At 61.2% G+C, this 11008-nt stretch overlaps 1 protein-coding gene across 1 annotated transcript; it reads right to left on the bottom strand.

Annotated features, from left to right (window-relative positions):
* Positions 1-2088: 2088 nt before the first annotated feature.
* On the bottom strand, positions 2089-4574 carry LOC113996118. Its single transcript, XM_027736817.2, has 2 exons — positions 4027-4574; positions 2089-3900 (listed from the first exon to the last, which is right to left on the bottom strand). The coding sequence occupies exons 1-2, from the start codon at positions 4087-4089 to the stop codon at positions 2089-2091; spliced, it is 1875 nt and encodes a 624-aa protein (XP_027592618.2). The 5' UTR covers positions 4090-4574.
* Positions 4575-11008: the final 6434 nt, after the last annotated feature.

Raw genomic sequence — 11008 nt, 5'->3', positions numbered from 1 at the left:
TTCCAAAAGAGTAAGAAAGAGCAAAGGGTAAGAAAGAAGAGAAGGCAAGAAAAGCCAAAAGGAGGGAGAAGAACTTGAGGGAAAGGGCATCACTTTAGTTTGTTGGGAGAAGAACTCCATGAGCTTTCTGCTGACTTTCAAAGCAGCAGGCGCCCGGCCCTCTCCTCTGCGTTCCTCCTCGCCCTCTCTCCAGCACGCTGCCTCACGTCCGACGACGTCTGCGTGCAGCAGGCAACGGGGGCTTGCCCAGCGGCTTCAGAGCCGGCAGATGGCCCAACAGCCTGCCGCCCCTTCCACTCAGCCCTCTCTGGCACCGCCGGCCGGGATCCCCCCAACTCACAGGCCCAGCCCCGCATGGCCACACTGCCCCAGCCCACGGCAGGACTTCCCCCTCTCGTCCCCGCACCCCTCCCGCCCCGGGCAGCGCCCTTCTCCTTCGCCCCACCCAACGCACGCTGGCCCCGGCAACTGAAAGGCTTGGGTCTTCAGGAGGTTTTTTTTTCCCCCCAAATCAAGGAGCGCCGCTTCTTGGTCAAAGCAGTAGTTTTATTTCAAGAAAGGCCTCTCGATATTCTGTTGTCCTTTAGCAGCGGCCCAGCCCCGCAAGACACGTCTTCCAAGAACTCCTCCTTCTAAAATGGAGGGCAGGAGCACACCAACCTCAGGAGATCCTGAAAAACAAACTTGTGCTTCCAAGAAGGAAAGACCCACTCGCTGGCTGTTCCCCAGCTCTGCTTACAGACGTCCCTCTGCCGCCTTCAGCCTCCAGGACAGCTCTATTGCACCCACCCGCGCCAAGGGACACCGCTCAGCTGCCTAAGGAACAAGTGCTAGCCCAACCCCGAAATATTATTCGCTTTCAAAACACAAGCTTCCTGACCCTTTTCTGTGGAAACCAATCTTTATTTTAAACTTCCCCAAGTCTACCTTAAGCACTAGGCTCTCCTAGGTCAGCGCCCCTGCTAAAGCACCGCTGGTAATTTTTGTCATGAAGCGGGACTAGAAAGCATGAGGCGGCCTTTAGCTTGTCCTTTGAAATTCAAGTGGAGAGCACTAGGAAGACCTAGCCCTACTTTATCCTATGGGACTTAACTGGACTAATTCTTGCCTACCCCTACTTGAAGCTACAGAACTTAACGGGACTTCTCCTATTTGAGGGAATGGAAACAAGGGCAGGTGGCCTGGGAGGATGGGGACAAGGGTAGGGAAGCTGGGGACAAGGGTAGGGAAGCTGGGGACAAGGGTGGGAAAGCCAAGGCCCAGCTCGACTTGAGTCTGGCCAGAGCTCTCCAGGAGAACAAGAAGGGCTTCTAAGGCTATCTTTCTAAAGACCGCCTAGGGAGAAGGTGGGCCCTCTCCAGAAGGAACTGGCAGACGTGGCTGTCCGGCACAAAGAGAAGGCTGAGGCTCTCGATGTCTTCTGTGCTTCAGCCTTGGACAGCAAGTGCTCCAGCCACGCCACCCAAGTGGAGAAAGGCAAAGGCAGGGACTGGCAGAAGAAGAGCCTAAGTCCCCTGCAGCAGAGGATCGGGTTGGAGAGCGTGGAAGGCACCTGAATGCGCACAAGGGACCTGCTGAGCTCCATCGGCAGGTCCTGAGGGAGCTGGCAGACGAAGTTGCTAGGCCACTAGCCATGGTTTTGGAAAAATGGTGGCAGTCAGGTGAAGTCCTGGATGACTGGGCAATCCAAGGCAAGAGACCAAGAGGACTGACCCCACCACCGAGCCCTGGGCGACACCACTGGTGACCGGCCATCAGGTGGATGTCAGTCCGGTCACCGCCACCCCCTGGGAGCCGCCATCCCGTCCCGCCAGGCAGGGCCAGCGGGACGCCCTGCGCAGAGCCCGGAGTGCCTCCCTGAAGAGAGAGGGCCGCTGTGCTGAGAGAGCTGTAGGTGAGGGCTTGACTCGCCAGCGCTCCAAAGACTGTCTGTCCCACGCCAGCAAGTCGTCCTGCCAGCAAGTGGCCCCCCTGAGGGCCTGCAGTTGCCCAAAGTTCTTCTTTGGGCTTTGTCTAGTTGGAAAAAGGCCTCTTCCTTCAAGTGCAGCTGCAGGTGGTAAGGCCACGTGCCAGCCTGCCCCCAGCAGCTCAGTCCGTGGAGGTGGATGTGGACGTGGCCGATGAAGAGTCCCAGGGCTCTGACCATGCCTCAGATGGGAGGGAGCCAGAGCTACTTGCTGCGCCACTACTGCAGCTTTGGGGTGTGTTTTCTGGGCCTTGGCAGCGCTCTAAGAGGCTGGAGATGTCCCAGAGGCTCTGGTCCTCAGAGCAGGCCCCCTCCTGGCTCTGTGGCAGGGGCAGGAGCGTCTGCGCTGCTACCCCTGCCCACTGCCCCCTGCGAGCTTCCAGTCGGCTGGGCGAGAGGCTGGGGAGGCGGCAGGGGCTGCGCAGGGCAGCTGCCTGGCTCTCTGCCCCTGCTGCTGGGGCTGTTGCCAGCATGGCTGCGTCCATGCCTTGAGCCGGGTGCCGCTGTTCCCCCGGCCGCCGGCCCCGTCGCCGGATCACAGCTGCGATCCTGCTCAGGGTGGCACGTGCCGCGCGCTGCAGCGTGTCCAGCACGGCGGGGCAGCAGCCTGTGGGGCGCTGCGGGGCAGCAGCCGTTGGCCGGCTGTGCCTGGGACCCGCCGGGGCGGGAGATGTGCCGCGCGGGTCCCCGACTGCCTCTTGGGCCGCCTCTGCGCAGATGACGCAGGGACATTTGGGCCCTTCCTGGCCAGCAGGCTGAGGCTCCAGCAGCACCGGAATGAGGGAGGGCTTGACCCAGATGGTGTATATTTTGATGCCGTCCCCTTTCTTCTCTGACAGCTCCTCCTCGTGGCTGTCTTCTTCCGGGGACAGCGGTGGGTCTGTGTTTTCTTGCCCTGCAGAGTCCCTGGAGACGTGCGGGAGCCCTGCCCACTGCCCACTGGGAGCTGACAGCTGGCTTGGCGAGGGGCTGGGGGGGCAGGCGTCCGGGCTCGGGGCCTGTGGCCTAATGTAAGGGCTGCTGCTGCCACGAACTGGGGCACGGGCTCTGGGTGTGGGCACTTGAAGGTCCCAGGGCTCTGACCATGCCTCCCGTGGCATGGGCACGGGGAGCCTCTTTTCTCTCCTCCTCCACCTTTGGTCTCCGCTGCGTTCTTCTTGGGGCAGCTCTAGGAGGCTGCAGATGTCTGAGAGCTCCTCAGAGCAGGCCCCATCCTTGCTCGGTGCCACTGGGAGGACGGCCTTGGCTGCTTTCCCTGCCCACTGGCCACTGAGAGCTTCCAGGTCACTTGGCAAGGCGCTGAGGGCGCAGCGGTCTGGAAAGCCGTCCGGGGTGGGGGGCTTTGCCCTGGTGTAAGAGCTCCCGGGCTCTGCCCAGGCCTGGCGTGGGAGGGACACTGAGCTACATTCCTGCCCACTACTCCAGCTTTCCTCTGGGTTTTCATCCCCTGTTGACAGCTGGAGGAGGCTGGAGATATCCCAGAGACTCTCATCCTCAGAGCAGGCCTCGTCCTGGCTCTCTGCCACTGGCAGCACTGCCCCTGCTGCTGCCCCGGCCCACTGCCCACTGAGGGCTTCCAGATGGCTTGGGAAGGGGCTGGGGGGACAGCAGGGGCTTTGCAGGGCAGAGTCCTGCCTCTCTGACCCTGCTGCTGCGGATGTTCCTGCTCTGGCTGCCTGCATACCTTGTTCCACCTCCCTCTGTGGCTCCGGCTTCTGGCCACGCCGCCGCATCCCAACCGCGAGCCTGCTGCGGGCGGCGCGTGCCACGCGCTGCAGGGTGCCCAGCACAGCGCGGCCGCCGCCTCTGGGGCTGCGTGGGGCAGCTGCCTGGCTCTCTGCCCCTGCTGCTCTCACCTGCTCAGCCACGGCAGCAGCAGAAGAGGCGCTCTTCTCCTCTTCCTGCGCTGCTGCCTGCGTCTGCCAGTTGTCCACCTGCGGGGAGGAGGAGGAGGAGAAGGCGGTGTGGGATGGAGGCCATTGCCATGGCACATCAGGCCTCTGCGTGCCCGCAAGCCCAGCCCTGCTGCCAAGGCAGCTCTCTGCTCCCCCATCCTTCACCTTGTGCTTCCTCTGCCAGCTCGACAGCCACTTGCGCGGCTGCAAGTCGATGAACTTCTTCATCTTGCAAATCTATCGCGTCGGCTACTTCCTCTGCCGCTGAGGCCCCCAAGAGAGATGCTGCCTCCTGAGACAGATGCTCTCCTGGGAGAAAGAGGGCACTGCAGGGCTCTGCCCTCTTAAATAGCCTGCCGGGCAGGGCGGGGCCCCGCGCTGTCACAATGGCCCGCGGGCCCAAGCAGGTCCCGCATCACAAAGGGCTCGGCAACGCACCACCGCTGTCACAATGGGCCATTTCCCGGCGCCCCGAGGACAGCAGCGCAGGGGGCACACAACTGGCTGCGGCTGGTTGCAACTACTTGCAGCCGGCTGTGCCCGGCACAAGGCTCCCCCGCTTTCCCCTCCCAGACGCTCCAGCCGGTCCCAGCCAACAGCTCCCGCACGGCCCCGCTGCCCGCGGCCTCCCCGCGGTTCAGCCCTGTCTGCATCCCGCAGCTGGCGCTGCCACCGCCCTGGGCAGCCAGCCGTGGCCGCGGGATGTCCCAGGCTCCGAGAGAGAAGTTACTTGTGGCAAGAATTGCCTTGCTAAGCTTTAGGGCTTGCCAACCAGCATGCCCTTCTGTGCAGAAGTTTCAATAAATCAAAGCTCTCGACCGTGTGTGTGGATCGACCTCTTGCACCCAGCAGGAAAGACCCCGCTTTGGGACAACAGGGGGGTCCTGGGGACTTGCTGGGGCAGGACCATGTGCTGTGCAGCTCAGCGTCTCTGCCCACACTGCTGGGGGAACTGGGCCCCTCCTGGTAAGCCCCCAGTGCAGGGTTTCAGCAACACCGCCGGCTACAAGGGCCCAACCCAGACAGCGTGCCCTTGGCTGGCTTTCCTGCTTTCCTGAGACAGCTCTTTCTCCTTGCTTCTTCCCCATGGCACACCGCTTGCTCTGGGATTTCTTGCCCTTGGCACCGCTCTAGGAGGCTGGAGATGTCCCAGAGCCACTGGCATCAGGCCCCATCCGGGCTCTGGGCCACTGGCAGCACTGCCTCCACTGCTGCCCCTGCCCACTGCCCACTGAGAGCTTCCAGCGGCCTTGGGGACGGCCTGGAGGTCCAGCAGGAAGAGTCGGGCAGAGTGGGAGCCTTTGCCCTGACGGGAGGGCTTCTGGTGGGGAGAGCTGGGTCATGCACTGGGGGGCTGCACTCTGGAAGGTGCCAGGGCTCTGCCCATGCCTGGCGCTGGAAGGAAACTCAGCTCCCCTCCTGCCAGTGCTCCAGCTTGGCTGTGTGTTTTCTTCCCCTTGGGACAGTTGTAGCAGCATGCAGATGGAAACAAAGTAACCAGAGGGTAGAACAGCCTAGCTCTCACTCCTAGAGCCAGGGCAGGTCCACCTAACAAGAATGCCCAGAGGGCAGAGCCACCAGCACCAAAGGGCCGCCTGGTGCTGCTTTTCTTTGCTCTGGCCTCCTGTGGCCACTGCCGCCCCTCAGGCAGCGCTTCCAGGGTGCCAGCCATTCTCAGACTGGCTTAGGGGCTGCGCGGGCTGTGCTGTGGGGCAGTGCTCCCGGGCTGCTTTTGGCTTCCAGCTGCTGCAGGCAGCAGCTCCAAGAGCCTGCCAAGGAGGCTCCAAGGGGCTGCATTGGGGCAGGGCATCCTTCCAGCGTCCTGACATTCCACCTCTGCATTCGCCACACGGACACACTTGACTTGCTCTGAGCCAATACCAAGAGAAGAATGCAGCGTCTCCCAGCTGCAAGCCTGCTCAGGCTCACCCCTGCCCCGCGCTGCAGCGTGCCCAGCCCAGCGTGGCCGCGGCCTCTGGGGCGCTGCGGGGCAGCTGCCTGGCTCCCTGCCCCTGCTGCTCTCGCCTGCTGCCACAAGGCAAGAGACTCTTCCGTCCTTGCCCCCTCTGGTGCCTCGGCAGCCAGAGGCGTGCGGTGCTCCTCTGCCTCTGGAGCTCCTTGACTTCCTTAGGAGAAACGCAACTGAGCAAAACACCCAAACATCAGTGTGTTATCGACACCGTTCTCATTCCAAATCCAAACGACAGCACTGGAGCAGCTCCTGAGAAGAAATGAACTCTCCCCTAGCTAAAAGCAGCACCAAAGGGGAAATCACACCTGACAAATTTGGTGGCTTTCTGGGACGGGGCTACAGCCTTGCTGGCAACTAGTCCAAGTACTTTTGAAATGGTCGTCCCTTAGAGACGTCCCTCTCATTGCTAACAAAGCCAAGAGAACATAGCACATCACCTCTGCATTTCTCCTCCACCACTGGCACACGTGGGACCCCGCTCTGAAGGGACCCGTCAGACGCTTGGACTGCATTTGCACCCAGCACCGGCAACTCTCCTTGACAGAGACGGCAATCTTGGCCTCTGGGAAGCCCCCCGGCAGATAGTCCTGTTCCTCTTCCCTGCCAGAACCCTGCCAGAGAAATTGGAAGAGCACTTTGGGTTTCAGAAAGAATAGGAAGCAGCTCCAAAGCATCTCAGGCTTGGCAGGCCCTTAAGTGAACTGTCGAAACCGCACCGTGAATTTGGTCTTCGGGTGAAAGGCAAACCAAGCTGGCCTTGGCATCAGCAGGCAACAGGGAGATGAAAAAGACCTAAAGCAGGGGCAAGTTAAAGCCATCCTCACAAGCCCAAGGGCTCAATCGCCCGCTCTTGACATAGAGAAGAGAAGAGCTTTTAGCAGCCCTTGGGAAATGAGCACTGGCGGCCAGCAAGTGTAGATCAGAGCCAGTGCAAGGACACGTGTCTCTCCAGTGAGCAGAATGGGAGCCCAGGTAAGAAACAGCTTGCTGCAATTGCTTCAGCCAACCAAAGCAGCAAATCTGAGTGCAGATGAGAGAGGGGATCTGAGGGATCTGGGATGCCAGCAGAAGCAGATCAAGGCCGTCCCTGAAGCAGCAAGTTAGGAGCTGTCAGCCACAGCCTTTTGGGTCAAACAGCTGACTGCTCTTGCACAGCAGCTTCTGTTCTCGCATGATGCTGGTTGTCACTTTCCTATTGCTTTGTAGAGAAGAAAGGTCCATCCTGCCAGAAGGTGCTCTGCTTGGGCAAAGAGGTTATGGCAGAAAGCCAAAGAGTCCTGAGCTTCTTTTAGGATCAAAAGAAAGAGTGTCCTGCAAGAGCCAATTGCTGGTCAGCGTTTTGAAAGGTAACTACTCCATCTGTATGTGACTTCCAAAAGAGTAAGAAAGAGCAAAGGGTAAGAAAGAAGAGAAGGCAAGAAAAGCCAAAAGGAGGGAGAAGAACTTGAGGGAAAGGGCATCACTTTAGTTTGTTGGGAGAAGAACTCCATGAGCTTTCTGCTGACTTTCAAAGCAGCAGGCGCCCGGCCCTCTCCTCTGCGTTCCTCCTCGCCCTCTCTCCAGCACGCTGCCTCACGTCCGACGACGTCTGCGTGCAGCAGGCAACGGGGGCTTGCCCAGCGGCTTCAGAGCAGGTAGATGGCCCAACAGCCTGCCACCCCTTCCACTCAGCCCTCTCTGGCACCGCCGGCCGGGATCCCCCCAACTCACAGGCCCAGCCCCGCATGGCCACACTGCCCCAGCCCACGGCAGGACTTCCCCCTCTCGTCCCCGCACCCCTCCCGCCCCAGGCAGCGCCCTTCTCCTTCGCCCCACCCAACGCACGCTGGCCCCGGCAACTGAAAGGCTTGGGTCTTCAGGAGGTTTTTTTTTCCCCCCCAAATCAAGGAGCGCCGCTTCTTGGTCAAAGCAGTAGTTTTATTTCAAGAAAGGCCTCTCGATATTCTGTTGTCCTTTAGCAGCGGCCCAGCCCCGCAAGACACGTCTTCCAAGAACTCCTCCTTCTAAAATGGAGGGCAGGAGCACACCAACCTCAGGAGATCCTGAAAAACAAACTTGTGCTTCCAAGAAGGAAAGACCCACTCGCTGGCTGTTCCCCAGCTCTGCTTACAGACGTCCCTCTGCCGCCTTCAGCCTCCAGGACAGCTCTATTGCACCCACCCGCGCCAAGGGACACCGCTCAGCTGCCTAAGGAACAAGTGCTAGCCCAACCCCGAAATATTATTCGCTTTCAAAACACAAGCTTCCTGACCCTTTTCTGTGGAAACCAATCTTTATTTTAAACTTCCCCAAGTCTACCTTAAGCACTAGGCTCTCCTAGGTCAGCGCCCCTGCTAAAGCACCGCTGGTAATTTTTGTCATGAAGCGGGACTAGAAAGCATGAGGCGGCCTTTAGCTTGTCCTTTGAAATTCAAGTGGAGAGCACTAGGAAGACCTAGCCCTACTTTATCCTATGGGACTTAACTGGACTAATTCTTGCCTACCCCTACTTGAAGCTACAGAACTTAACGGGACTTCTCCTATTTGAGGGAATGGAAACAAGGACAGGTGGCCTGGGAGGATGGGGACAAGGGTAGGGAAGCTGGGGACAAGGATAGGGAAGCTGGGGACAAGGGTGGGAAAGCCAAGGCCCAGCTCGACTTGAGTCTGGCCAGAGCTCTCCAGGAGAACAAGAAGGGCTTCTAAGGCTATCTTTCTAAAGACCGCCTAGGGAGAAGGTGGGCCCTCTCCAGAAGGAACTGGCAGACGTGGCTGTCCGGCACAAAGAGAAGGCTGAGGCTCTCGATGTCTTCTGTGCTTCAGCCTTGGACAGCAAGTGCTCCAGCCACGCCGCCCAGGTGGAGAAAGGCAAAGGCAGGAACTGGCAGAAGAAGAGCCTAAGTCCCCTGCAGCAGAGGATCAGGTTGGAGAGCGTGGAAGGCACCTGAATGCGCACAAGGGACCCGCTGAGCTCCATCGGCAGGTCCTGAGGGAGCTGGCAGACGAAGTTGCTAGGCCACTAGCCATGGTTTTGGAAAAATGGTGGCAGTCAGGTGAAGTCCTGGATGACTGGGCAATCCAAGGCAAGAGACCAAGAGGACTGACCCCACCACCGAGCCCTGGGCGACACCACTGGTGACCGGCCATCAGGTGGATGTCAGTCCGGTCACCGCCACCCCCTGGGAGCCGCCATCCCGTCCCGCCAGGCAGGGCCAGCGGGACGCCCTGCGCAGAGCCCGGAGTGCCTCCCTGAAGAGAGAGGGCCGCTGTGCTGAGAGAGCTGTAGGTGAGGGCTTGACTCGCCAGCGCTCCAAAGACTGTCTGTCCCACGCCAGCAAGTCGTCCTGCCAGCAAGTGGCCCCCCTGAGGGCCTGCAGTTGCCCCAAGTTCTTCTTTGGGCTTTGTCTAGTTGGAAAAAGGCCTCTTCCTTCAAGTGCAGCTGCAGGTGGTAAGGCCACGTGCCAGCCTGCCCCCAGCAGCTCAGTCCGTGGAGGTGGATGTGGACGTGGCCGATGAAGAGTCCCAGGGCTCTGACCATGCCTCAGATGGGAGGGAGCCAGAGCTACTTGCTGCGCCACTACTGCAGCTTTGGGGTGTGTTTTCTGGGCCTTGGCAGCGCTCTAAGAGGCTGGAGATGTCCCAGAGGCTCTGGTCCTCAGAGCAGGCCCCCTCCTGGCTCTGTGGCAGGGGCAGGAGCGTCTGCGCTGCTACCCCTGCCCACTGCCCCCTGCGAGCTTCCAGTCGGCTGGGCGAGAGGCTGGGGAGGCGGCAGGGGCTGCGCAGGGCAGCTGCCTGGCTCTCTGCCCCTGCTGCTGGGGCTGTTGCCAGCATGGCTGCGTCCATGCCTTGAGTCGGGTGCCGCTGGTCCCCCGGCCGCCGGCCCCGTCGCCGGATCACAGCTGCGATCCTGCTCAGGGTGGCACGTGCCGTGCGCTGCAGCGTGTCCAGCACAGCGGGGCAGCAGCCTGTGGGGCGCTGCGGGGCAGCAGCCGTTGGCCGGCTGTGCCTGGGACCCGCCAGGGCGGGAGATGTGCCGCGCGGGTCCCCGACTGCCTCTTGGGCCGCCTCTGCGCAGATGACGCAGGGACATTTGGGCCCTTCCTGGCCAGCAGGCTGAGGCTCCAGCAGCACCGGAATGAGGGAGGGCTTGACCCAGATGGTGTATATTTGGACGCCATCCCCTTTCTTCTCTGACAGCTCCTCCTCGTGGCTGTCTTCTTCCGGGGACAGCGGTGGGTCTGTGTTTTCTTGCCCTGCAGAGTCCCTGGAGACGTGCGGGAGCCCTGCCCACTGCCCACTGGGAGCTGACAGCTGGCTTGGCGAGGGGCTGGGGGGGCAGGCGTCCGGGCTCGGGGCCTGTGGCCTAATGTAAGGGCTGCTGCTGCCACGAACTGGGGCACGGGCTCTGGGTGTGGGCACTTGAAGGTCCCAGGGCTCTGACCATGCCTCCCGTGGCATGGGCACGGGGAGCCTCTTTTCTCTCCTCCTCCACCTTTGGTCTCCGCTGCGTTCTTCTTGGGGCAGCTCTAGGAGGCTGCAGATGTCTGAGAGCTCCTCAGAGCAGGCCCCATCCTTGCTCGGTGCCACTGGGAGGACGGCCTTGGCTGCTTTCCCTGCCCACTGGCCACTGAGAGCTTCCAGGTCACTTGGCAAGGCGCTGAGGGCGCAGCGGTCTGGAAAGCCGTCCGGGGTGGGGGGCTTTGCCCTGGTGTAAGAGCTCCCGGGCTCTGCCCAGGCCTGGCGTGGGAGGGACACTGAGCTACATTCCTGCCCACTACTCCAGCTTTCCTCTGTGTTTTCATCCCCTGTTGACAGCTGGAGGAGGCTGGAGATATCCCAGAGACTCTCATCCTCAGAGCAGGCCTCGTCCTGGCTCTCTGCCACTGGCAGCACTGCCCCTGCTGCTGCCCCGGCCCACTGCCCACTGAGGGCTTCCAGATGGCTTGGGAAGGGGCTGGGGGGACAGCAGGGGCTTTGCAGGGCAGAGTCCTGCCTCTCTGACCCTGCTGCTGCGGATGTTCCTGCTCTGGCTGCCTGCATACCTTGTTCCACCTCCCTCTGTGGCTCCGGCTTCTGGCTATGCCGCCGCATCCCAACCGCGAGCCTGCTGCGGGCGGCGCGTGCCACGCGCTGCAGGGTGCCCAGCACAGCGCGGCCGCCGCCTCTGGGGCTGCGTGGGGCAGCTGCCTGGCTCTC

Source organism: Pipra filicauda, unplaced genomic scaffold (assembly GCF_003945595.2).
Source record: "Pipra filicauda isolate LSUMZ 115617 unplaced genomic scaffold, ASM394559v2 scaffold528_size357041_pilon, whole genome shotgun sequence".
NCBI lineage: Eukaryota > Metazoa > Chordata > Aves > Passeriformes > Pipridae > Pipra > Pipra filicauda.
Note: the sequence above shows the minus strand (reverse complement) of the source record. Positions and strands in the feature narration are given on the sequence as shown.